General features: G+C 46.5%; 1 protein-coding gene across 1 annotated transcript in view; it reads left to right on the top strand.

Moving 5' to 3' along the window:
• The first annotated feature begins 20912 nt into the window (after positions 1 to 20912).
• Positions 20913 to 26123, top strand: part of TP63 (tumor protein p63) — a 104640-nt gene continuing 99429 nt past the window's right edge. Inside the window, exon 1 of the mRNA XM_086754316.1 lies at positions 20913 to 20983. Within this exon, the coding sequence (XP_086610442.1) occupies positions 20922 to 20983 (62 nt within the window). The 5' untranslated portion in view covers positions 20913 to 20921. The remainder of the gene's footprint in view (positions 20984 to 26123) is intronic.

Here is a 26123-nt window from a genome sequence, read left to right as displayed (position 1 = left end):
GGCATCCAAAATAACACACTCATACTGTAGCTCATCCAAATTTACATCTCCAACTAACCCTACAGCCCCCTGGTGACTTTTTTTCAGTGACAGAGTGGGTGTCCCTGGGGTACATCTTTTTGGCCACTCCCTGGGGCACAGTGCAATGTTTAGTTCTTATTCACATGTGTGTCCCTCCAAAAGCCGGTCTCTGGTAGGCAGCTTCATTGCAGTGATGTGGAAGTGATTGCAATCAAAGCTGCAAGTAGCTAAAAAACACCTTGTGCCACTTGGGTTTTGCAGGGCTTCCTCTGCACACGCACATCTGCTTTGTGCATCGCCAGGCCAGCTCTTTCCTTGCAGCATGGGTTTTGGGGTACGAGTCCAGAGTTGCTTCCTTCTGCAGCAAAACCAGCAGCACCATTTCCCTCTCATGTAAGTGGGAAAGAAAAGGTTGTAAAATGAGTGCATCCCCAGTCTCTCTTCCTTCCCTGCAGGGATGGATAATGAAGTTTTTCATCTTAACAGCAAGCAAGTGGGTTCTGTGATTGGCAGACAGTGAAGTCACATTTCCTAGGGCTTTGTCTGGTGATAATTGCAGGGTTTTTTGTTGGGGTGGTGGGTTTTTTTTGTTGTTTTTTTTTTTTTTTTTTTTTTTTGCTTTGCCAGAACTTTCTTTACCCTGCTACATTATATTGAGGCTGCAATGCAATAATACCCTTTATAAATCCACAGCAGAGAGATCCCCTGATGGAGGAATGGATTCCCTGCTGCCTAATAAAATAGTAGCCCCCACTGGTACTCCTCCTACATCTTAGTTTTACAAATGTTCTCATTAAGAGTCTCTTAAATCTAGTAAAAGCCAGGCCGTTTCTTGAGCGTTCCCTTCAAAGAGCAGAAGGCACTCGTTTTCCATCTACCTGGCCACCAGGCAGCATAAAATTTGTAGAAATTGAGTATTTTTCTGAACACCTATCAACAGCAGTGGGAACTGGCTGTCGAGGGATATGGATGTTTTAGAGGGAGAGGAGGGAAAGCACACTATCAAAATCTTCTTAAAAGCTTTCTTGCAAAGACAGTACCACTTTCTGCTGAAACCTTTGTAAGGAGTGATGGGAACAGAGCACTCAGATACCGTTACAGTGAACCAGACCCCAAAGAAAGGCATCTTAACAGCTCTCTGGGGGGTTCTGTGCATGTGATATAGGGATGCAAGAGGGAACATAGACTTCTCTTTACTTATGTTTGGGAAAATGGCTCGGTTCTTGCAGGTCTGTCTCTCCTTAGTGGCTTACGTTTCCTGTCCTGTTCCCCGTGTTCTCACATTCCTAACTAGCACCACCACATATATGTATCTTATACAGAATGGTTTCCATCCACTCATTCCCAGAAGGTCTTATCAAGTAAGAAGAGCTGCGGTGTCTGGATGCAGTTGGCATACAGATTTCACCTGAGCCAAGGCGTCTCTCCTTACTACAGCTATTCTTTTCCCTTGTTCATCTCCATCTGATAACTCTTAAGGGATGTGTGTACATCTCCTGCTGCTGCTTGAATCCTAAGCTACAAGGCTTTACAGAACCATCTGAAGCAGTCCAGTAATGCCTCTTTACTCTGTGCTGATCACGTGGCAACTTCAAATGACTTGAGTATTTCACATTTTTGTGTAATCTCCTTAATGTGGGGGCACTTCAGGAGCTCTCAGATTGCGGGGAGTTCAGGGTAATTTTAACTTGTTGGAACATTACAAGTTTCCACAGAACTGAGCACAGAGGTTTGGCAGAGTTTGGAGCTACAGTACTTGCCTGGGTAATGAGTGGTGGGGGAGGCAGCAGGTCCATTTGCTTGTCTTCTACAGCAGGCATTTCCTGAATGTATTACATTGGTTGGCACCTTGGAGAAATAAAGGTGCAAGTGTCCCAGAGAGATGTGCATGTGCTCATTTGCAAAGGTGAAATTTCAAATTGGACTGAATAGTGATGCTGTCGGTGAAAGTTGATGCAGTTATTTGCTGAGTAGTTAGAATTCATTTTACAAGGTTACTATTAAATCATGCTTTATTGGCAGCACATTGACACACAGATTATTCTGCATACACTCTGAAATGCTTATCTGTGGTTTTACACTACTGATCTATAAACAGTTATAATCTCCCTGCCTCACTATCTTTTCCTTCTCTTGGGAGTTGTAAAATGTTACAGGAGAAAAAGCTGTTTTGGCGTGGCTGTTCCCCACCCTGAGTTCCTTGTGCATTGTATTTCCCAGTGACATTTTTGGGAAGTGTTTGGGTCTCTGGTAATCAATCCAGTCAAACTTTAAAAGAATCAACGGATGAGCAAAGACATGAAGCAGTTTCCATAAAAGAAACAGCTAAGCAGGTGAGGACTCCAGCCTTGAAAAAGTGAGGGAGAGGGGAAATATTTTAGGAGTCAGCCTTCTCCATGCCACTCACTATTAAGCTATCTAGAGCCTTCATACTCACTTACTCTGAGGAGCTGGAGTATAAAACTAGACTGGTGGCTGCCAATTGCAGAGCAACCCAGAGGAGACAGTGTCCGAAACTTGAGGATGTGTATGTTCTCTCCACTTACCTGAGTTGCCCTTCTTGGCACACCAAGCAGTTATACTGTGTAACTTCTTACCAGAGGAAGCTGTGGGTACAAAAAGCTTCCTCCAGTTTAAAATTAGATTCCTAATGAAAGATAAGTGACTCGGCTATTAAATGCAACAATTAGCATCTCTAACTTGGGGTCTCCCAGAGATGGAAACCATTGAAACTCAGTGAAGTGCTGCAGGCAGGGACCCACTGAGTCTGGTGTGCTGTAACCCACTCCCTCAACCCAAGGGTGTGCTTGGTCCCTCTCCATTAAGCTTCTGTTCAGGGTTAGATTAAAGAGTAGAAAATGTAGGAAGTGAATTGTTCTGTTTCAGCTTCAGGGTAATGAGACTTGCAAGGCACCAGCTCAGGAAGAAAGATATTGCTGTGACTGAGATCCCACTATCCTCAAGTGGCTGTGCAGAAGGGAACCCATATTGAAGGCTGGGTTGAGCCCCCACAAGGTAGATTTCTTGGGCCAGCATCAGTGATGACAAGGTGATGTAATACACTTCTTTCCCCCTCCTTTTTCTTAAGGAAGCTGTATCTGGCTGGGCAGAACCTCCAGGTCCTTCTTCCTCTAGCTGAAGCCTAGAGCATGGGGTTTTTTACTTGCCCTTGGGAAACTTTGACAAGGACAAATCCTGAGCCAGGTTGAGTCTCCTCTGGCAGCCAGAGAAAGGCAGATTGCATGGGTATGAGGAACACCTGGGGCTGAACATAGCAGTGACAAAAAAGAGACCGGGCTGAAATACAATGCTGAATGCATGTAGTCTTGCTGCAGAGAAGCTAGTTCTCCCTGAGGAATCTGTTCTTGTGACAGAAGACCTGAAGTCCAGGAGGCTTCCTGCGAACCAGCTGCTCCTGGGGCCTGTGGGCATCCTGGTCATGCTCAGCTGCAGGGCTGCGACTCCAGGATGCTGCCAGCATCCCTGCCTTTGCTGACACCTGGGAGAGATGCAGGGAAAAGGAGCTAGTTGCCTTCAATAGCTAGACTGCAGCTGGTTGTCAAAGGCAGCCTAATTTAATTAGAGTTGAACTGGATCATTACTTAATGAGAACTGAGACTAATTAATTATTTGGAGTCACAGTATGAAAGATGCTTTGTTCCTTCTGAATAGGCAATTAAGTGAGGCGTACGCAGACACCCTATGCTGTGCTGCATTTGCAAAGGGTTTGTTCTTTCTTATCTCTATCTTATTTGCATAAGCACTTTAGAATTAGGAATTAATTGTTTTGTTGCTAATGATGTTGGGTATAACTATCTTGCTTTAGAAAGACAGACTTTGTCCAAGTACCGGGTCTTTGTCTACCAGAGGACATTGACCAGACCAGAATCGCTCTGCAATGTGGTCATGAGTACAAAACAGAAGACAAGCTGCCAGGGATGATGAGTTGTCTTTGAACTGCTCTAAGCTAAAGCTACTTCTGCTCAGGAACAGAGTGACCAAGTAGGAGCCACTGCAGAGTGGCAGGTGACAGCATTTCACAATAACAAATGACAAGTTAGCTTTCATGTGGCTTATACTCACCTTGTCCTGCCAGAGCCACCACACAGTTTAGCTGCATGTCTCTGGCAGAAGGAGTTTTTCTCTGTTCTTATTTTATTTGTAGTGGCCCTGTGTGTACCACCACACTGCACTGGATCAGAACAGCTTGGCTGGTTTTTTTTCCTCACTCCCACAAAAGCCTCAGGGGCTCCAACATTTCCAAACACAAGTCAGCATCTCATGAATTGAAGTGACATTCATTTGCAAGCTATGGATTAATATTGTGAGTTCTGATGTTTCTGGAGCAGTCTTGTGAAACTCATTCCTTACTGGCACCAGAAATTAACTCACAACATTCAATATCTGGCAAGTCATTTCCACTAAAAAACAAACTTGGTGTTTGAGCCCAGCATTTCTTAGGATGTTCTTGATGAATCCTTTTCATTTGTGAAGTTCAAAGGAGAGCTTCATGGTTCCTGGTATCTGAGTTAGTACACAGCTGAGAAGAACTTTTGCCATGATTTTTCTCAGGACCTTCCTTGTTTTGCATATTTTGTGAGCTCTCTTTGCTCCCTTACTGCACACTTAAGTACATTGCGTATACCTCTGGGTGCACCTATGAGTCTGTAAGGAAACCATGTGACATTTACAAGACTTTTCATCCATGTGCATGTGCTTTCTGTGGTGATGCCTGTTGCAAAACTCCATCCTTTGAAGATCGTGAGTTGGTACAAGTTCATGGTTGTATGATCGGTTTAAATCATTGATATAACATATGTACCAAAACTTCCAACATGATAGCACTTGCCCTACTTGACCCATTAATTCAAAAGAATTAAAATTGTAACTTCTTGTGTGACCCATCCTTACTGGAAAGAAAAGGAACAGTTTATACTTAAAATAGATAGAAGCTAGGGCAATGATAGTGTGTCCCTGCCAGGACGCCTCCCTGCCACATCCCTAGATTGATTTCCCACTCCTCCACCTCTGCTCCTACCCATATCTTTGGAGATCCATTCTCATGTTCCAATGTTTTTCTAGGATGATAGCAAAAACCTCTTGCAGAGGGCTATTGCAGAACAGTGCATGTTTCAGACTTGTTGCACAAATGGGGAATGCACTGTTGATCAATTTCTGCCAGCCCCGGTTTCTACATCTACATATTCAGCTTTGGAAGGGACCTGTGCTGAAACATGTCTCCAGAGAGTCCCTACAGCCTTAACTCTGGGACTATCCTATCCTCTCTGCTGGGGTCTGTGCTGGATGCAATCTCTGCTAGAATCATGGTCTCCTATCTTTCATTGCTTCAGGGCTGCTTTCCTCTTCCCTGACAGAGTCATTAATTTTTTCCTACTCTTACATATTTTTTCCGACACCTTTCAGATGGTCCAAACCCCTTTGATTTTTCTTTAGAAACTCCTAGTAGGAGGCATTTTGGTGTTCTTGCCTCTAGGGCTCTCTCTAACCATAAGCAGTTGCCTACCTCAGCTGGCTGCCAAAATGGCAAGGCAGTCCATTTCATTGTGACTGGAGCTCTGGAAAGCCATGCTGGTGGTCACACCAGTTGTGTTCCTGTTGAGGGGAAACTTTGGCCTATATGGCTCTTTCTGAGTAGGGGATGTGTTCAGAAAGGGGTTGTTGCTCCCTTTGATCCTTTCCATGTGGCAACAGAAGCAGCGACCGCAGGGTTGTTTGCCCTTTCTTTTACCCTTTCCAGCTCCCTGTCCCAGCTCTGCCCCTTTCCCTGCTCATGCACTGCTGGGAATTCTTGAGCCGCCTCGGGCACAGAGAGGTGCCTTGTGCTTGCCTTGATGTGGCAGCATTGGGAAGGTGAGGTGAGGGCACTGAGGTCTGGAGCAAGAGCCTGAAAGCAGGTGCACTGTGGTCAGGGCAGATGACTCCATCCACTTACTCATCCCAGAGCAGGTCTCCACTTATTTCTCCCTCTCCTTTTCTGGAAAGTTACTGTTACTTGCATATTTGTGATGCTTTCTGTCCCTTCAGGCAGGATGACTTGTTTACTGGTATCCAGTCACCTGCAAATCACTTGCTTTAGGGTCAACTGCATCATCTAAGGACAGCCTGGATCTGCTGAATGCCTTCCCCAGCCTGGTCTGCACAGTTCTTGGATGCTGTGAAATGTAAGAGGTGGTTCTACAGTTTATGGATGATCTGACCTGAGATGATGCTGGATGCATCATGAGGGCTGAGGCACACCCTGAGCACACAGCCTTGCTGGATGGAGAGGATGGCAACGCATTGTTTGCAGACAGACATGAGCCCCTATCTGGTCTGGACAAAAGCCAGCGCTGGTATGAGCTGTGCGGCCACGGCTATGTTGGTGCTGGGTATATTGGCCTGGGCTTTCAGCCAGGCTCACATAACTGCATGGCTCTTAGTCCTGAGCTGAATCCTATCTGGTTAGGGCAGAGCTCGCTATGTGTCTGCTCAGAAGAGCAGAGCAACTCCACATACTTATCCCATAGACATGCCAAATGTGTGTCTACAGAAACTGGTAATCAATCCTGTCCAGATTCCTCACCATTAATCTTCATATCCATCTAGCATCACACGTCTTGAGGTCAACAGTGTTGAGATCAGCCAAAATCAATAAAAATCTACATTGTTAGTGTATCCTCGGTGCAGTGCAGCTGTCCTTGCTATGCAGGGAGCATAACTTAATCTCCCAGTGCAATGTGTTGAATTCATTGCTTGGTGACGTTCAGTGAATATAGAGTGGTGGGTGGGGAAAATCCTGGCTTTTGATTCAGAATTTGTACTACATCTGTGAGTAAAAATACATATTTGATGTGCTGACTCAAAGCAAATGGCTCCCATTTGAACTGCAGTCTTTCACTGTGCTGCTTTCCTCCCTTCTCTGTGCTTACAATATTGATCTGGCTGGTTCTGGGTGGATGCAGAAGCTGACTGGGGGGCAAAAAGGAAGATGTGAAACAGAAATCATATTGCGTAAAATTAATCATTGATGGGAAGGAAAGTAAGCAGGTTTTTATCCATTTATGTAAGGTGAGGGGGATTCATTCAAATTAAAATATAGTTTCCCTTTTAACTTAGCTCTTGAAAAATGCCACAGTGAATTAATTAATCTCCTTAAGCGGATCTCCTAATCTAGCTTCCTTGCAGGCATTTGCTCACAGTATCTATGTCAGCCTCTTAGCACAGGGAAAGTCGCTCACAATGCCGACTCCTGTGCTAAGAGGGATTTCTGCATACCTGTTCCCCAGGCTGCTTGCTTGCCGAGTACTCCCCAGGGCATGAAAATTGGGAAAGTACCAAAAGGGGAAAGATGTAGCTGTAGCCTGTTAATTAAACTGAAAATAATATTCCAGTGGCAAAAACCTTACTTAAGTCAGTGAGAATTCTGTTGTGACTTGAATAAGGACAGAGTTTCAGCCCACATCTGGATCCCATGTACCTGTTAATATTGCTTTTGTGCCACTTGAACCTCTGCTTATATTTGGGTTTTGAACTTGAGGCTGCACTCTTATGCATGGGCTGTCCTTGTGGGAGTTGGCTCTGGTCATTTCTCAGATGGTTACTGAATGCAACATCAAAGTCTAAACCAAACAGGCATCTGTGGCAGAAAGGGAAGCCACCAGTTCCCAGAAGCTTTGCAGAGATAAATAAGACTGTGGCTTGCCTAAGGGCAAAGGGAACTCTGCCTATGGCTCTGGAAAGCTTTAGGAGATCTTTGGAAAATGCTAGACTTTGGCCTGCTTCTTCCTTGAGGTGGAAGCAACTGATATTCTGGTGTTGCTTCCTTATGGGTTAAAGTTGAACTAGAACGACACAGCGGGACCTTCTGTCTTTAGCTTTGGGACTAACTTCAAGGAAATAATGGAGAGTCGCTCCTTTCCATGCATGTTGTCTCCTACAGAGTTATTCCTAGTGTGCATGTTATCACCTTGTGTGATACATAATCATCTAGAGGCTAGGACATGCAAGCACATGGTGGAACACCCACAGAAACACTGTGATCCCTTGCCCTGATATCAGAGATAAATTCTTTGACTCTGGACTCTATTATATTCTCAGAACCAAACCACTCGGCAAACCTGCCTCGTGACTCCACTCAACCCTGTCATAATGATTTTAGAAGAAAACCACAAGAAACGTGGTGGTTTTGGGTCCTTGTCAAAGCACAGCAGAAGAGCATTGATTACTCTTTTTTTTTTTTTAAATTATTTTAAATATTACATTCAGAAAGTCTGGGCGTATACCTAAAAGACTGAAATGTGAAGAGGGTCTTACATATGATTGTGGCAGGAAACCACTGGATTTCATCCAAAAACTTACTGTGGATGCAGGAGATGAGATAATTTCTAATACAACTATGTGAAATCCCACCATGAAAACTGTCTGTGCTTCTGGGTTACTCTACCCTTTTGTAGCATTTTCTTTTGTCTACAAACCTCTGTTTTTCCGGGTACACTAACAAATACAAACTTCAGCTCTGTGAATTCAACATTTTCTTCCCCTGTTCACTTTCTTCATGCTTTCCCTAGACACACACAAATAAAAAGCAGCCCATGGCATGTACCCGAAAAGGAGGTACCTTCCTCTCCACACCTGGATACAAATGCAGTTCCAGACAGCCGCTGTGAAACAAAATCCTTTTGTGGTGAATAACTGCTCTGGAGCTCAATGGGCATCTATTTATTGTTGGTCAAGAGATTGCCTACGTCAGGGGTGCTGTGCATAATTATAAAACACTGGGCAGTTGCCCAGGTGGTTTGTGTAGGCACAAGCACACCCTATAGCTATAAATGTGTTTGAAGCTCTCAACTTGACAGGGCTGTAGCACAGTCCAGGAGCTGCAGCTGCGTCTCATGACAGTGAGCAGAGCTGCTAGCAAGATGACTGAGGGACTCCAGCGTCTGCAGCAGGTTTCTCCTCTTGGGCTATTCACCAGCCTATGGGCAAGCCTCTGCAGGAAGAGTCGGTAACAACGCTCACAGCTAGCACGCTGTGCTGCGTGGTAGCTCTGGCTGGTTAGGGTGCTACCACGCCTTCATCCAGCCCTTCTCTCTGCCTATCCATCATGCTGAGATTATTATTGCTGCATCAGGCATGAAGGGACCAGGATGGAGGCTTCATCTTCAGCTGCTCCTGCTCGCAATATGATGTCTAAAGACAGTTCCATCTTTCTTGGTGTTAATGAGACACTGGTCCATGAAGTGATACAGCTGAAGCACTTGCAGGAACTCATCCTCCTAGGATATGCATGGTGTGACAACAACCACAGCAAGAGGAGCTGGGTGGACAGCTAGAAGTGGACACACTTTTAGCCTCCACAGCAAAAAAAGCCCATAACCTATCTGCCAGATTTCTTTCCAAATGCTGTAATTACTGACGCTTCAGGGTATGAGCCTTTAGCAGGTGATCTGAATTGCTCATCCCTCTCAAGCTCTTATGGTACCAGCAACCTCTGGATTAGAGGCCACCAGCAGGTAGCACAAGTGTGGGCCCCTGTGTCCTGGTAGAGGGAACTTTGCGGTGCTTCCAAGAGGTGTAAAGGCTGATGCAGCAAAGGCTTCCTGAGATTAATAACAACAGTGGGCTTCATGTGCAGAGTACCTCCAGCATTTTAAACAAGAGTGTGAAGGGTTCTAAAGAAGCCAACCTTGCACACCATACTGAGCTCTCTTAGATCTCTTTAACGGTTGGAATTGTGAAATATTTGTTGCATCTATAATTAGGGAGTAGAACAGATGGCTAGAGCTTAGTTATAATTAAAGTCTAATGCACAGTAAAATAACGAAATGCAGCTAGTGATTCAGCAGCAACCAAAGAATTTTAATTCTTTCTTTGCTGGGCTTAAGCTTCAATTGCAGGAATTGGGACTTCAGGGAAAGTCTGTTGCATCATTTATTACATAGGGACGTGGCTCTATATTAAAGGATTGTGTGGAAATTTTTGATTGCTATGTATTAAGTTCTATTGTGCGGTCTCGCTTACCTTGGTAACTTGAAATCATGTGTGAAAAAGGCATGTGAATTGTTTTAACAGCGCAGAATCTGCATGTTGCAAACTCTTAGAAGATACTTTCTTAAAGCCTGTCTGCCTAGTAATTGATCACTAATGCTTTAGGATAAGTTATTTGGAAAGAGGCATTAATTAGGTGCTCTTAGACAGGAACACACTTTATTTATAAAACTGTTTTAAATTGTGCTGTCAGTAATAGTTTAATGCATATTTAACACCACTTTCAAGTATGGATTGTTAGAGACCTCACAACATTAGAACTGGAAGCAAGTGAATAAGCTTCTAATACCCTGGGAGACAACGATAGCTAGCACCAGGCAAAGAAACATGAAGAGTGGTGTTACTGTGAGCTTTATAGGCTGTGGAAATGTTCTGGTTGGTTTTTTTGTTTTGTTTTCTTTTTATGTTTTTGTTGGGTCTTCTGTGGTGGGTTTTTTTTACCTATTTATTAAGGGCGGAGGGAGGGCTGTAACACAACCTGCCAAGGGTATGAGAGGCCAGCTCTCCCTCAAGCACAGTTCTGAACCATTCATGGAGACTGAGAAGACACAAGAGAAAATGGTCTTATGAGCAGACTGTATTAATTTTTCCTTCTCCCTCTTCTCAGATAACTTACTCAAAAGATTCACCTGTATCAACCTGGAATATTGGGACATCTGTTAGTAGATGAGAGATGTGCTTGTCACAGCTACAGCTGCCTGAGAGGTTCTGGAGGCTGGAAAGAGCTGTGTTAAGTGACAGAGTTTTCCTCAAAGCTGACATCAGCCTTGGATGGCCCCTGCTCTTCCAGGACCTGTGGTAGCACCACTTGCGTAGTGAGTGTGAAGGGAACATCAGTTACCTGACGTTTATTGTGGATTATAGGCATGCAGGCAGCCTATACCCGCTAAGTGGCTAATGTGTGACAGCATCCCACATGTTTTTGTTGTTCCTCTGGTGCTGTCTTAAGCTGCAGTGGATTTGGGAGCAGGAGTTGTGTGCACGGTAGGTGGGCTCCATAGGACTTGCAAAAGCTGCTCCTTTTAGCAGAGTTAATGCAGACTACAGATGCTGGGCATCCCTGACCAGGAGGCAGGTAGTGTTAACATTTAATGAAGTTATGATGTTTGAGCAACTTGTACCATGCTTTGGAGCCTTACCCTTAAGGACTTTAAAAAAAAAGTACTATCTGCATTTGTCTCAAAGGTAGGCTTAGGAGCTAAAAAAACCTTGTTCTCCAGAGCTAGTGCACTCCTGCAAGACAGAGCTGATATCTGCTTTCACACCCACAGAGACCATGGTCTCTAAGTGAATCTGGAACAGCCCCTGGAAAAGGGTATGGAAAGTCAGGGGGCTGCAGAGCCACCATGAAAGGCAGGATTTGGCGCACTCAGCCTTTTGATTGATGGTAATAGGGTGGGGGATGGAGGGACTTAGCTCAGCTTCCCTAAAACTCATCCTTGCAGGACTTTTAAGGAAAGCTGGTAGGCAGGAAAAATAAAAGCAAGTCCCCTCACTATTATCCCTGCTCCTAAACTGAGTATTACTTACCTGCCGCCCCATGAGATGCCAGCAGCAGCTCTTGGCAGTGAGAGTTTGCAAGGAAGTGTCCATTGAGCACCTGGGAGCTGGTCCCACAAGTGCTGAGAGGTTTGGGTGGTTGCCCGTGACTGCAGGGCCATCAATAATGTGACGGCAGCATCACCAGATGGCACTGTTACGTGCGCTCGCAATAACTCACTTTCCTGTACGGCAGATGTGCGCTGCCTCGAAACATCTTCTATCACTGAGGTTTTTAAAAAGCTGACTCTTGGAAATCAACTGTTGGTTGTCAGCCTGTCTGCTGTGCGCTGCACCTTGCAGCAGCATCACTGCTTGGGGGAAGTTTGATCCCCCAGAAGGAAGGACTGAGTTCCTAAAAATGTACGATCGCCTGTGTGTTAGGTACCCCTTGTTCAGCTGGCATTACCCAGATGGTGTGTCGCTTCTGGCAGGTCCCCCTCCTGTTGAAATACAGCGCTGGCTTCTGCCGTCCCATGGCAATGGGGAAATTTCCCTGGTTTCAAAAGCTGAAGGCTGAGTTGAGAGCTTGGGTCAGAGGCTTAATCTTTTGCCTGCTTCAAGGGTGCAATGTATGACGTGCTTAGGCTGAGTCACAGTGAAATTGTTTCACTTTGGAAAAAGTGAGGTACACAGTTTTGATCATATCGCATATGAAGCTTTGTTGTTTTTTTTTTTTTTTTTTTTTTCAGGGATGCATATAAGGGCTATTAACATCAAAGTGCAAGGATGGGGGTAATGCAAGAGACTCTTCTTAAGTCATTATCTTCTCCATAAAGACATGAAACACTGGCTCTTCAGCTTTCCTGAGCTTTGCTCCTTGAGGAGGGGAAAAGGTTTTAGTAACTTTCACATGTTGCTTAAGTGGCACCAAACTCTTCATGCCCACATGCTTTACTGTCACTGATGAAGTAGATTTTTCACTCCATCCTGAGGAGGACGGACTGACTGGCAGAGCTGAGTGTGTCTTGTCCTTACTGTTTTTCAAACTGTAAGCATGGAAAAGGACCCCCATGCCACTAAATGCAGGTGTTCTTGGGCTGTATCTCCAGCAGTTAGGTGGGCAATTATTACCAGTGTGAACACACTGCAGTAGAAGTAATCTGTGTGAGCTGGGTACTGCTGGCTGGGGAGGTGTGGAAGTGCAGGCTTAAGCAGAGGATGTGCAGGTTTGCAACCAGGGTTTCCATTGCTGGTGGTTAATGCTTTGGGGATTTTTGTTTTAATTGCTACTGGTTCTTGAACTGGCTTTAATCCCATTAGTTGGGTATGCCTGCAGGAGCTGTGCTTGCACCTCGGATTGCAAGAGAGACATCACCTTAATGCTGGGAACTAGAGTCCTGCCAGCCAAGGAGTGAGTTTTTGTTGTATCCTATTTGGAAATGAGAAATTCTTTTGAGACCCATGCTTTTGCATGGAGGATTTATTTTCTGAAGCTGCCAAGAGAGGACAGAGAGGTTTCTGCTTGCGTTGGAGTATGCAGGAGAAGGAAAACAGCAAGGGATGACAGCAGCCACAAGACGTTGCTACGATTCAGGGCAGCTTTGACTCACAAGGAAAAGTTAGAGGGAGTGAAAGATGAGTGATGTAGTAATATTCAGTCTACTGCACTTCTGTGTCCTCTGAGGCTGACAGTAAATGCCATCCTTGCTGGTGACTTTCTCTCTGAGTGAATCTCTCCACACAGACAACTTACTGAAAGCTTTTGCCTTGCTTCATGTAAAGCAAACCTCTGCTTTCATCTGCTTCTGGTCTGCTGCTGATGGCTGTTGCTGGCACTTCAGAAGCTGACATCCTCAATGCCTGTGTACCAGCCTCTGCGGCTTCTGATGTGAAAGCCTGGGAGATGGGAGCAGAGCGTGAGAAAACTCTGGGATGGGTCTGGGGTGAGAGGATGAGTGTGAGCCTGTGCTAGAAAACTGCAGGAAAACTGCAGGGAGCTCCTAGTCCTGCCCTCCTCTGCCACCCACCCCACCGCACAGCAGAGCCAGGGCAGGCCTTCACCCATAAGGGTGTGGTCACCAGGGTTTCTGTCCCCAACTTGGGCTTGACCCCACAGGGCATGATGACACCATGTGTATTTGTGGCGTGGTTCTCACCAGAATGCCAGACATGTCGCATAGCAGCTGTACGGGGAGGCCAAGCCTTCCACCTACACAGCTCCTGCCACCCCTTTGATATGCAATCCTGACCCCACGGCGGGGTGTTGTCACTTGTTCCGGGGCGCTCCAGCCTCCAGCCCAGCTTTAGCCCAGGCTGTGGCCCCGCTATGTCTCGGGAACACCCAGAGACAGCGGTGCAGCTGCACTGACGTCAGGGAGGGAAATTCCCTCTGCCCGGCAGGTCTGTCGCTGCCTCCACACTTCGGGCAGCGGGAGTTTCCCGTGGGAGTTGCACAGTGTCCAGCCACCTCCCGAGGACAGGACATGCTCTTTGGGGACAGAGCACTGCTGGGAAGCTGACTGCAGGAGGGAAGCCTCCTTTCAGCCTTGTTTCTGTTTTATCACTACAGCCACACTCTCTGCATCTTACTTTCTTCATGTGTGCATGAATACCATAAGGCTTGCGTTTTTCTTTTCTGTGGCATGCCAGGGAGATGGAGCAAAATTCCACCTTGGGGTGTTGGAGTCCTGGTGTTGGTCTCAGACCTGGTTTCTTTTGCTCTCTCTTCACAGAGAGAAGAGCCCTGGTGTTTAGTAAGAGCTAAGAGAAACCCCTCTAGTGTTCATGTCTGCTCTTCACTGATGGCATTACCCTTACCATTCATTTGATTCCTCAATGGTGAGCAGATGGAGACTGCAGCTTTCAAAATGCATGTTCAACTTTCAACCTGCTTTCATACCATTTCCTTCTGGCTAGGTGAAAACAAGGGGCAAACTTCCCACTGCCCTCACTTCTGGAAAAAAAAAAAAAAAACAAAAAAAAAAACCAAAAAAAACCCACCCAACAACAAAAAACCCAATGTGGCCTTCAGTGGTGGGAATGCCTCCAGAACAGGGGGGATCAATGAGATGTAAAGGCTGGTGCATTAGAAGTGAAGCCAGCCTCACGCAGGCTCTTTAGCTCAGAGTCATCCCAAGGAAACACGCAGAGCTGGCACTTGTGGGAAACCCAGAGCACAGTCTCAATTAGCCTGCTGAGATGGGTGGTCTGGGCTTGCCCCTAGCACCAAGTCTGTCCTGGAACCTGGGAGACAGGAAAGCCTGGAGCAAACATGGGAAGCCGCTAACTGTCCTGTGGGAGCTGGAAGTCTCCATAAATGTGGGACAACTGGAGAAGCATAAAAAGTGCTTTGCTAGAAGCTGTGGTGTTGGAGTAGAAAAGGAAGCTCCTGTTGTAGCTATTCTGGGTGACTTGGAAGTATTGATAGTTTCAGGGTGCTCAAGCAGAGGACTATGGCATGTCCTGACAGACAAAGACTACAAAGTAGGTGATGGTGAGGGGGAGAACATGGAAGACTTCAGCTTTTCCACTGTGAGGTAGTCAGTCTTACACTCTCTGCCATCTGAGTCCCTGCTGAGACAAGATCCTGGGGACAAATGTTCAAGAAGTGACATGTACCTCATGAAAATATTTGTTATCCCTTCAAAGGAAAAGACCAAACTACACTGTCCTTTACTGTGACTGGATGATGCCCTGACACCAAGAATGTGACGAAAGAGACTCTAAAGACAACCAAACACCTCTGAAAGTACTTCATGCTGTTCTGTTGAGCAGGGCTGGAACAGTGACATCTCCTCTGTTTCTTCTAGCTCTATGTAACAGTTAATGGCCAACACGGGGGTAGTGCAGAGCTCCAGATGCCTGGTATCACATGCAGACAGCAGACTTGAAGCTGGTGTGTATTTTAAAGTCCACAGTTGTTAGCACCGATATGTTCAGATTTAACTGGAGGAGGAGGATGTGGGGAGTGGTACATTAAGACACCTTTGTCAGCTTCCTTTTGGATGTGCCTAGGGTTGCGCTGGACTGCTTGCTCACTGAGTTGTCCACAGTCCTGGGCCCAGACTTGGCCACGGGTGACCAAGCATGCCCTGGACTGCATTCGCACAGTGCTGTCCCAGAGCTGCTGCCTGGGCTCAGCCCCTCATGTCCCCACCAGCAGCTCTGCGCTCCCTTTGCAGGGCAGTGCCAGCATGGAGGGGCTGGGGTACAAGTACTTTTTTTTTTTTTTTTTTTCTGGCAGTGTTTTCTTGATGTTTTACTGGTTAATGTTTGCAATGGGGACAAAAGGTGTTGGGGGAATGGAGAAGATTGTGTGTAGAATTGCAGTATTTTATTTTTTAAGTTTGCTGTTTTCCCTGTCGCTTGTCTTTCAGTGTATGGTAGGGGGAGGACAGAAGGCTCGTATGAGCCAAAAGCTAGAAATCTGACATTTCTGGACCAGTGGGATCAGAGATCCTTGTTGGCCACAGGCAAAACATGAATTGTTATGGAAGCTTTTCCTACCATGGTGGCATTTGGATAGATTCTCCAAAGTCTGTGAAGGTCATACTCCTGTTGTCTCTTTCCCTTCACTGGAGTTACTGAAAAGTTGTCTTTCCTCTGCTTGCTTCTCCTAAAACCTTAACATCTTTGAGACCTCTGTAATATTTAGTTGGAATTGGAAAATGTGCTCAAAAGGGACACTGATACTGTGTATTTCTATTCCTTTGGATAGCCAAGCTAAAGGCATTTTATTGCTGGTGGGAGGGAATTTTTTCCCTCTCTTCAACTTTTTCTAAAAAAAAAAATCCCCAAATATCCCACAGACTTCTTGCTCTTAAAAGACATTCATTTTAACTTAAAAAAACCCAAAACGACCACAACCACTCCCCTGGAAACCCCAAGCTGCGAATGAAAGGTTTCATGCCCTGGTGTAAAGGGTGGGGCTGATTGCAGGCAAATCCTGAAGCCAGCAGTTGCAAAGCGGCTCAGAGCAAAGCTGCCATCTCACCTTCACCATCTTTCTTAGCTCCAAGCCGTTCAGTGGTCCTCAGACCCACAGATCAGGACTGGAGCTGCAAAGATGTCGGGGAACCATCCCTCCCATTCAGGACTGGGGCTCACACACAGGCGTGCTGGCACTGGGTTTGGGTGGTGATGAGACCACTGTAAATCCCCAGCAGTCTCCTCCTGAGGATATAAATATTTGCCTCTGCTAAAACATAATCTCGTGGTCGTTTCAATGACAGCTTGAATTGAAGCCGTAGAGAGGGTGCACGGAGGGGTAATGGGAGAGTAGTCCACAGCTGTTTCGCTGGCTGTTTTTCTCTCCCAGACGTGAAAGCAGCAGCGGCGGAGCGATGCCCTGCATTCTTGCCCACCTACACACATGCTTCCTCCGCATATCCCCGTGCCGTCTGCTTACCGCAAGCACTAGAGGCTCGGCTGTAAATCCGCTAGCCAGACAGATCCCTGACACCCCGGCTTCCGCGCGGCATCTGCAGGGCACGTGCCTGCTGCTGTTAGATTAGCATTACCCTCGCTACCGGCACGGAAACCTCCTAGGAAGGGTAGTGAAAACTGAGGCTGTCACAAGCCTCTTTTCCTCTTGAGTTGACAACCTTTAAGATCTCCTACTGCAAGAACCTCCCCATTGCCTGTGGTCCTAGGCTGCTGTGATGAAGTTTGCTAGTCCTCATGTACCCTCTCAGACCCACTATGAAAACTTCAGCTCTCAAGTGTCTCGGGCTCCATCTCTCAGCAGATTTACTTTAAGGCAGTGCAAATGGGGTTGGCCAAATACCACTGAGCCCTGAGAGCCTCCCAGCTATGTATGGGGTACTGGCAATACACACCCTGTAGCTTGTGTTTCCACTGCGGACTGCGCTATGCAAAGGAGCGCCTTGCAGCTGAGAGGAGTTTGACGCAGTCTAACTGCAGTGGTAGATATCTCTGCCGAAATTCAGGGTGAATCAACCCACAGCTAAATGCTGGCTGTGAGCAGGGAAGGGGGAAGGAAGCGGGGGTTAGAGGAGAGAAACTGGGAGACTCGCCTGCATTTGCAGGTGTTTTTTTTTAAACTGTCACCAGTGGGTTTCCACGGCTCTGTTTTCCAGCTGCGAAAAGCAGAAGATGGACCTTCCGAGCTACTTCAAAACATGTCCAGATCTCTCTGAGAGGCTGAAAATGTCCAGCTCTCTGGGAAAACCAGCCAGGTGCTGTGTGCACTGCAAAGATGAGCCAAACTGTGAGCCCTTTGCATTTGCCCAGCCCCAGGCAGGAGGGCTGGTAAGGACCTTGGGCAGTTGGTGGCCCCTTTTGAAGTTTTTATGGAAATGCCCTTGGTAGACACGTCCTCCCATCAGTGCCTTGTGAGTGAGACAAGAGCCCTACTCCAAGCTACTCCTACTCATTACAATTACGTGGTGGTGCTTTTTAAAATTAATTATGGTTTTTCAGGAGAAGTTATTCTTTTGGTGTGAATTGCAAGCTGGAGACTAGCTGCCTCTTCTTGACTGCAGTGTTGCTAGACGTGTTCAGCACTAGAAGCAGGAATCACAGGCTCAGTAGTTTGGGTTGTAGCACACTTGTATTGAATGTGTCCAAGGTACCAGAGGGTACCCCACTGTGCAGAGTTAAGGTAGTGTAAAACCAGGGATCAGGGTCATCCTTGGAGGGAGAGGCAGCCCAGCAGCATCAGTTCCAGGAGCTGCTTGTTGTACTTCACAAAACCCTTGGGATGCGTGATCTGGCCACACAATTTTATCTGGAGACTGGCCAAAACTAGAAGAGTGGGTCTGAGTCTCCAGGTGGGAATTGTCCAGCCTTCTTCTGCTCCTGATGTGTCGTCCCTGGCACCCAGGCCGTGCTGGGAAAGACTCTTCTCCAGCTCCCTTGGAGAAGTAGGTAGGGCAGGATTTCATGAGAACAGCTGTTTTTACACAGCATTTCTTTTGCATGAGATTTATGCCTTTTAAACTGAAATCCAGCAGGAAAGACAAACCCTTCCTTGCTGTTGGGAGAGGACACGACGCATGGCCGCTCTTGTGTGAAGCCAGGCCTGCAGAGGTAACAGCTAGTCCCACCACGGACATGGTAGAAGCAATCCAACAAGCTTCTGGTCTGTCTCTAGGAGTAAGCACACAAGGTCTCAGCAGTGTACCCACAGCCCAGCCTGGTGCTTGCCTGCACTTCACAGCCAGGCTGGTTCTCCATACCCACACCCATGGGTGAAGACTGATACTGAGTCCCGGAGCAAGAGAGCATGAAACTAAGCTCTTGCTTTAATAGATTTTGGAGGGAGAGGACTTGCCTGCCGCATGTCCTTGGTTAAGGGTGGATGTTCAAAGCCTAGACCAGAGCCAGGCTATCGGTGTGGACCACAAGCCTGTGCTGGCCCTTGGCCCTCCTCCTCCATTCCCTGGAGGTGTTTGCTGCTCCGGGAGAGGCGGCTGCACAGGGGTAATCACAGTCCCGACCTCAGCAGCAGAAGGGGACGCAGCTGCTCTGCAGCCGTGCTCTCTGGGCTGCATTGTGTGTACATCAAGCCCCAGAGCTTGGTTTGGACATTTCCACATTTCTTCCCCACTGATGCAGGCTATGATGTTTGGTATTTACTCCAGGGCTCAGCCCAAGGGGAAGAAAAGGTATTTCATATCACTGCTCCCTCCCAGGCCAGGCAGGGAAAGCAGTGTCCTGCAGCCAGGGAGCCCTTAACTTCAGTTTATAAATACATCCTTCCTTTCCAGCCTCTTTTCCTTGGCAAATGTCACTTATCGTAACGAAAGCTGCTTGGACTTGGCCAGGGATCAGCCCTGCGAGTCTACAGGATTCACAATTCACAGATGTTAGGAACTATCAGGCTGAGTGTGGGTGGAGAATGTCAAGTCTGAAATAGCTGCCCTGCCACCCTGGCACAGGCAGCAAAGAAAATGTTTCCACATGACATTCTTCGAACCAAAATTTCCCACAAGGAGAACACAGAGGGGAAAAATAAGAGGCAATCGCTGCAATCTTGGAGGGCTCCTGCCTTTCGCTTGGGAGCTGGCATTTGTGCTGACATCAGCACAAAAGATGCACTGTAGGTGAGCTATAGGGCAGACTTTTTCCCTCTCTTCACATACACAAATGTATACATCTGCTTGAAGATGCAATCCTAGTGGTGCATAGATACATGGACGCTATTTTTTCCTGCTGGAATCCATTTTAATTTAGCTCCTGATTCATATTTCATTCATTCTCCAAAACCACAAAACCAGGATAGATTTACAGCTTGTACTATTTGGATGAACCATGGAGGGGGAAAATAGGGGAACAAAACAGGTTGCTTTCCTTGAATAATTTTCTGTGTGAAATTAAAAAAAAAAAAAAAAAAAAAAGGAGAGGGAGAATGAAAGCCTTCCTTCCTGGCTTTTATTTTCCTTCAGGAAAATTAAATCTGCTTTTCATCTTTGGTAGTTTGTTTTGATGGACTTCACTTTGTTTCTTTAGTCTTTAGTGGTCTAAAAAAAAAAAAAAACCTCCTATTTTCTTTTTTCTTACTTTTCAATATATTTGAAACTATGGTTGCTTTTCATGTGGAAAACATCTATGTTAATTACAGAACACTAAAACAATGAAAGATTCCTATATCATCTTAATTCTTTTTGAAAAAAGGTCAAAAGATATAGAGGGAAACATTAACAATTGCATCTGATAGTTTTATTGGGGGGAGGAAGGCAGGAAGGGGAGGTAGAGGAGCAAAAGTTCAGAGTTAATTTTAATTGAGGAATTTCCCCATATTTTGTCGTTCAGCTTTTGAAACTGTGACCACAACAGACTGTTTGAACCATGGCGCGAGAGACTGAAAATTTCCCCAGGCAACTTTTACGCAGGTATTAGCCACAAAGTTGACAAGGAAGGCTTTTAAACTACAACGAAATTCGGCATGGGCAGTGCACCCAGCAGAGGAAACTCCGACCATCTGGAGATGAGGATGACCAGTGGCCACAGCAGTTCGCAAAATTGCAAGAGCTGCCAAAATTAAACTGTGAAGTCAGGCTGGAAGGCAACCAATGACAGGAGAGATCAGAAGTTCAGAGATGCCCCAGATGAGCTCCCAACAACAAGTGTGGCCGACGTACACCGAAGTTTATTAAGGATGTCGAGAGGAGGGGAAAATATCCGTGCAGAAGATGCCCAGCTGGTGAGGAGGGACTGGTGGTGATGCTTGGGTCACTTGATGAATCTCATTGGCCAAGTCCCTGGGAGATCCCACCCATTCGCAAGTGTAAAATAAATCTCTAAAGTTGTACCTCGTGTACCACTTGACCTTATTGCTTTTCGCCTGCTGGCTTTATATCTATCTATTTGTTTTGTTTGGTTTTTACCCAAAGAGGGGCTCAAAGGAAATGAATTTTGAACCGGCACCTTTCACCACCTTGCAGTACTACCCCGATCCCTGCATCCAGCGGTGAGTCTCTGCACGTGACGTAACTCTCTCCTATCGCAGGTTTGATCTGCGTGTCTTGTGTAATTGTTAACTTTTCTGCTATCGTCCGGTGGCAGCTGGGCTGCACGCGGAAAAAATGTGCCGCTCTCTTCATGCTCAGTGGAGCTTATTATTATTTTTGGCTTTCAAACAGGTTACTGTTTAATTATAGGCATCCGTTTAAGATATATCCCTTTTCCTCTTTGGCATTAGAGGAAAAAAAAATATATGATAAATAAGAAGAAAGCTGAATACTATCTTTTCCCTGTGTTTTGGAGCAGAAGGTTACTCTGTGCTTTGTGTAGTGCAGGAATTGCTTTAGCTTTCTACAGTGTCTTTATTTGTTCCTTTAAATGAAAAATCTCCTGGAAAGAATATGAGCTTAACTAATAAGCTTTGATATTTTCAAATTTAAAGGATAAATAAATCATTTCAAAGATTTGGAAAAGAAAAAGTTTCCCTCTAAGAGAGAGCACTTCTCTAAGAATATTTTTTCGTTCTGTCTAACAGCCAACCCAGAGCCTGACAACCACTCTTATTTTAGCTTTGTTGTTACACTGAGTTTTCTAACTTTCCAGCAGATAAAAGAGCATGTCCGCATGAGGTGTCACAGTATCACATTGTCGGTTTGTTTGTTTCTCCCAATAGAAGATACTATATTTAAGCATGTAAATGACATGTAGATGGTATTTTTCCAGTCGTAAAGTTCGGAGAGGTGAAATCCTGTGAGCGCAGTCACTTGCCGAGCTACTTCAAGGCTGATTTCTGGCTGTGTTTTGAAAAAGCCCTGGCTGGTGTCTCACCAAGGCATTTGATCCCCAGAAGGGTTAATTATTAACTCTGCATCCTCCACAGGGTGCTGGGGAAGGCTGCTTGGGTTGCATAGCTGTCTGTTGAAGAAAGGGCTTGGCCACTGTCACTCAGCCCATAGCAATACAGGCAGCTTTGTGATCACTTTTTTTTTTTTCTGCTATTATGATTTATTGTAATGTTTGTGGGGTGTTTTTCCCCCACTTAATCCACTGGGTACTCGGTGCCACCATTGTGCGACAGCCCTGGGGAGGAGTGTGGAGACCTGGCAGTGAGGAGGGGACACGTTTGGGGCCAGCGGAGGGGAAGGGAGAGGAGGGGAGCTGGGAAATAGCACACGGTCCTTGGCCGCGCTGCCGTGGCAGAGGAATGTGGAACGAAGCCGGGGGTATTGGTTTCCCCGGCGAGACCTTCCACAACACGAGCCACAGGGCTGGCCGGGCACACACAGCCACGTTCAGATCTCCTGCAAACCCGCCCAGCACTGCTGACTCCAGCAGAGATGTGCGTGCATCCTGGAGAAGAGCAATATGAGAGCAGTGCCCACCCACAAAGGTGGATTCAGGCTGGCAGCAGTGGGGTCTTCAGCAGATGAGGAAGTACCAGGGCCTGGAAGCCACAGCCAGGCAAATTCTCAAATAGAAAATTAAAAACCATAAAACTAAAACAACCAACCAACAAAAAAAAATAAAAAACAACAAAACAGGAAAGCATAAAGATGCACCAGAAAGTTCTACCTGAGCTCTGGAACAGCTTCTCAGCCCCTGTGAACTCCTGCCAGTCACATCCCATCCCATATCAAAGAACAGGTTCATAAAATTGATGCTGTGGCTCAAGCAAAAAAACTCAGCTGGAGCAGGAAGGAAAGAAAAAAAAAATCCATTTGCTGTAGTCTGTAGAACTCTTAAAATGGTCCTTTCTGCCCTTCAAATCTGCATCCTCTAGCAAGTCAGGCCTTTCACTAGAAATGCTGCTCCTTGCCACGTGCCTTAGCAGCGTGATGAGTTTTTAAGTGACCACTGCGGTGTGGGAAGCCTCAGGACAGCTTGGGACAGATAGAGTTTGTGACAGCCCTCAGTCATAAAACCTGATCAAGATGTAGCCTAGAGTAATAATGTGTCTCAGCTGTTATGCACGTCTCTTTACATGAGCTGAGAGTGGCATTTGTCCAGTTATTAGTGGCTGTGATCTGCCACAGACCAAAATCGGCTGAAAGGTGGTTCCAGAAATGCTTTTCTCAGCCTGAAGACATAGGTGGTATTCAGCTTTAAGCTCCACTTGTTGGATATTCATGATGTGCTGGGTGATGTTCGTCTGACTGATTTAACAAAATGGAATAGTTTCATAATTGCATTTATTTTACACAGTTTGAGACACTTTTGCTTTGATGTGGTCAAAGTGCTTTATTTAGCTAATAACAGTGTGCTTCTTTGCAACTTTAAAATTATATCTAGTAATAATCTAAATGACAAACTGATAATGTTGAGCTGAGGCACGCTGGCAAAATAACAATAGTGAAAACTGTTTGAAACCCTGTTAAAATGGGTTGGGGGTGTCACAGATTTGCCTGTAGATCAGTGTGGAGGGGGAAACAATTATGAATCCCAGTTAGCTCTAAGATTTGTGGCCTAGATTTACCCTCTGCCATTGCTTCATCTATTAATCTCTTCACTTTGGGGGTGTCCAGCAGGCAGACAGCGTGGGAGCCAGCTGAAACATTTCCTCTGTCAAGAGGTGAACGCAGTTCGTGCTCAGGAGCATTAACTAAAGTGCCTTTATAATGCTTTTATACTTACTGCCTGTCATTTCACAGCAGTGAAACTATGCGCTGCTGCTATGCTCTACCCAAACGACGCAGTAATTCAGTGCCACAGATGAGGAAAAATAGCTGGGTGTCCAGGCTTCCAGTGCTGTGTGTTATTGTTTAGGCCACTCCAGCTTCTGTCTCAACAGCCCAGCTCTCTCATTTAGGGTGTTTATATATCTGTAAATGTGGGTATCAAAGCAAAGCACCCCCTGCATCACACAAAAGTGCAGACACCTCAGCTGGGACACAGGATAGCAGCCTTCTCCTCAACAAGCCTCGCTTCTTGCTGTGGGCACTGGTGTTCAGTGCTGGAGCTGCAGCCCAGCTGAGAGAAGGGGCACCAGGCACTGATGGGGACATCCATCCCTATGCAGAAGTGAGGGATGTAAACGTAGTGAGTGAATGTCTGAAGTGAGCTTGGAAAGGTACAGTATATCCTGAGTGGGCTCATCTTTCTTCTTCTAAACAGTGCAATGTTTAGCTAAGAGATGCTAAAATTCAGCAATAGCAGAGTTGAATAAAAACCTCAAGGTTTTTCTAATTCTGCTTCCCTTATGAAGGGATTTGCATGAAATGCTTGAAATCGGTGATAAAGCAGGCTCTGCTCTGGCGCCTGGGCCTGGGAGGGTGCTGCTGTAAGGCAAGAAGAACCTGTGTTAAAGCATTAAGTTGCTGACCCCCATGAACTCCTTGTTTGGATTGTACTGTGGGAGCTCTTCCTGTGCTGCTGAAAACCCTGGCTAGCTCTGAGTCATGAAATGAGCTAACTATCTGAAACAGATGGGATTTCCACCTTCGAAGAAGTGCCCACCTAGCTGCAGTTGAAAGCCACTAATGTAAGATGAAGAAGGCACTGTAATTATGATCAAAGTCCAGCTGTTGAGAGCTATGTAATTAGTCTGTCTCTCCAAAGCTGCTTTTTTTTTTTTTCAGCTAATGCCTTGTTGGGGGAGTGATGTTTACAGATAAATTACTTGTGCTCTTGGAAATAATGGTCGTTAGGCTGCTTTTTACCCAGCTCTCTTCTTTGAGGGCTGTTGGGGATGCACCTGCTGGTGCACTGGACTATGGTCCTGCCTGCTCTGCTTGCCCCTCTCCCCACACCCAGGCTAATTGGTGGCCTCGGGATTTCACGTCGCTGATGTATTGAAGGCTCACTCCTCCCTTTTGAATGAAAGGCCTCTCACACAAGCTACTCTTTCCTCTTTCATTTCTAGCTTTGTATTCTCAGCATAAGGTGATACGGCTCAGCCTCCCATATCTCATTAATAACAGGGGAAAGGGGGGAAAAAAAAAAACCCAAACACAAACAACCAAGTTATGTAGATAAAAATCTATTTTTAGAAGAGGATGCGGGAAACTGTCAGAAATTAGTTGGGGCATAGAAGGGAGTGGAGGGCATGGGCCATGGCAGGGTCATTGTTCTGGTTTTGTTAGTGAGGGGGGGCCTAAGGTGGTAGCTTCTGTAGGAAACTGCTAGAAGTCGCTCCCCTTTGTTCAGTGGACTCGGCCGGGCCTAGGGCGGACCTGCTGCTGGCCAAGGCCGAGCCAATTGGTAGCAGAATGTCCCGTGATAACGCCTCTGCAATAACGTATTTAAGTAGGGGAAAACAGGAAAAAGAGGAGGAGAAGATGTGAAGCAGCTGAGCGGGGGGCAGAGAGGGGGAGGCGCGAGCCTCATGGGCCTTGCAGGCCTCACCCTCTGGCCTCCCGCCGGGCAGCTGACTGGGCCCAACTCGGCCCGGCCCGGCTGCAAGAAGTGGAGAGGAGATGAGAAGTGAATAAGATGTAAAAAGGATCCTGAGAGGCGTCTGCCAGCCTGTTGTGAGGAACGGCTCCAGACGCCAAGGTCAGTGAAGAAGGAGGGGGAGGAGTAACGCGGCTCCTGGCCAAGATTCCTCTGCAACTCGTGGTGAAGACCATGGTGGAGCGGGTTGTCCCCCTGCAGCCCATGGAGGTCCACGGAGGGGCAGAGATCCACCTGCAGCCCGTGGAGGACCCCACGCCAGAGCAGGTGGAGGCCTGAAGGAGGCTGTGGCCCATGGAGGGCCCGCTGGGACAGCTGTTCTAGAGGGACTGCACCCCGTGGAAGAGATGACCCACGCCGGAGCAGTTTCACGAAGGACTGTGGCCCGTGGGAGGGACCCCACGCTGGAGCAGAGGAGGAATGCGAGGAGTTCTTCCCCTGACGATGATACAGCGGCGTAAAACAACACGTGATGAACTGACCGCGACCCCCATTCCCTTTTCCCCCCCGTGCCGCTCGGGAGGGGAAGGTAGTAGAGATAATGTTAAGCCTGGGAAGAGGGAGGGGTGGGGGGGAGGTTATCTTGTTCCCTGTCTCATTCTCCTGCTAATTTTAGAAATAAATGAATAGTTTTCCCCAAGTCGAGTCTGTTTTTGCCCGTGACGGTAACTTTAAGGATTTCTCCCCGTCCTTATCTCAAACCTTGAGCTGTTTTTTCTTATATCATCTCCTCCTATTCTCTCGGAGGGTGGGGGGAG

Source organism: Chlamydotis macqueenii, chromosome 9 (genome assembly GCF_036417535.1).
Source record: "Chlamydotis macqueenii isolate bChlMac1 chromosome 9, bChlMac1.mat, whole genome shotgun sequence".
NCBI classification, from domain to species: domain Eukaryota; kingdom Metazoa; phylum Chordata; class Aves; order Otidiformes; family Otididae; genus Chlamydotis; species Chlamydotis macqueenii.
The sequence above is the reverse complement of the archived record's forward strand: the minus strand, read 5'-3'. Positions and strand labels throughout refer to the sequence as shown.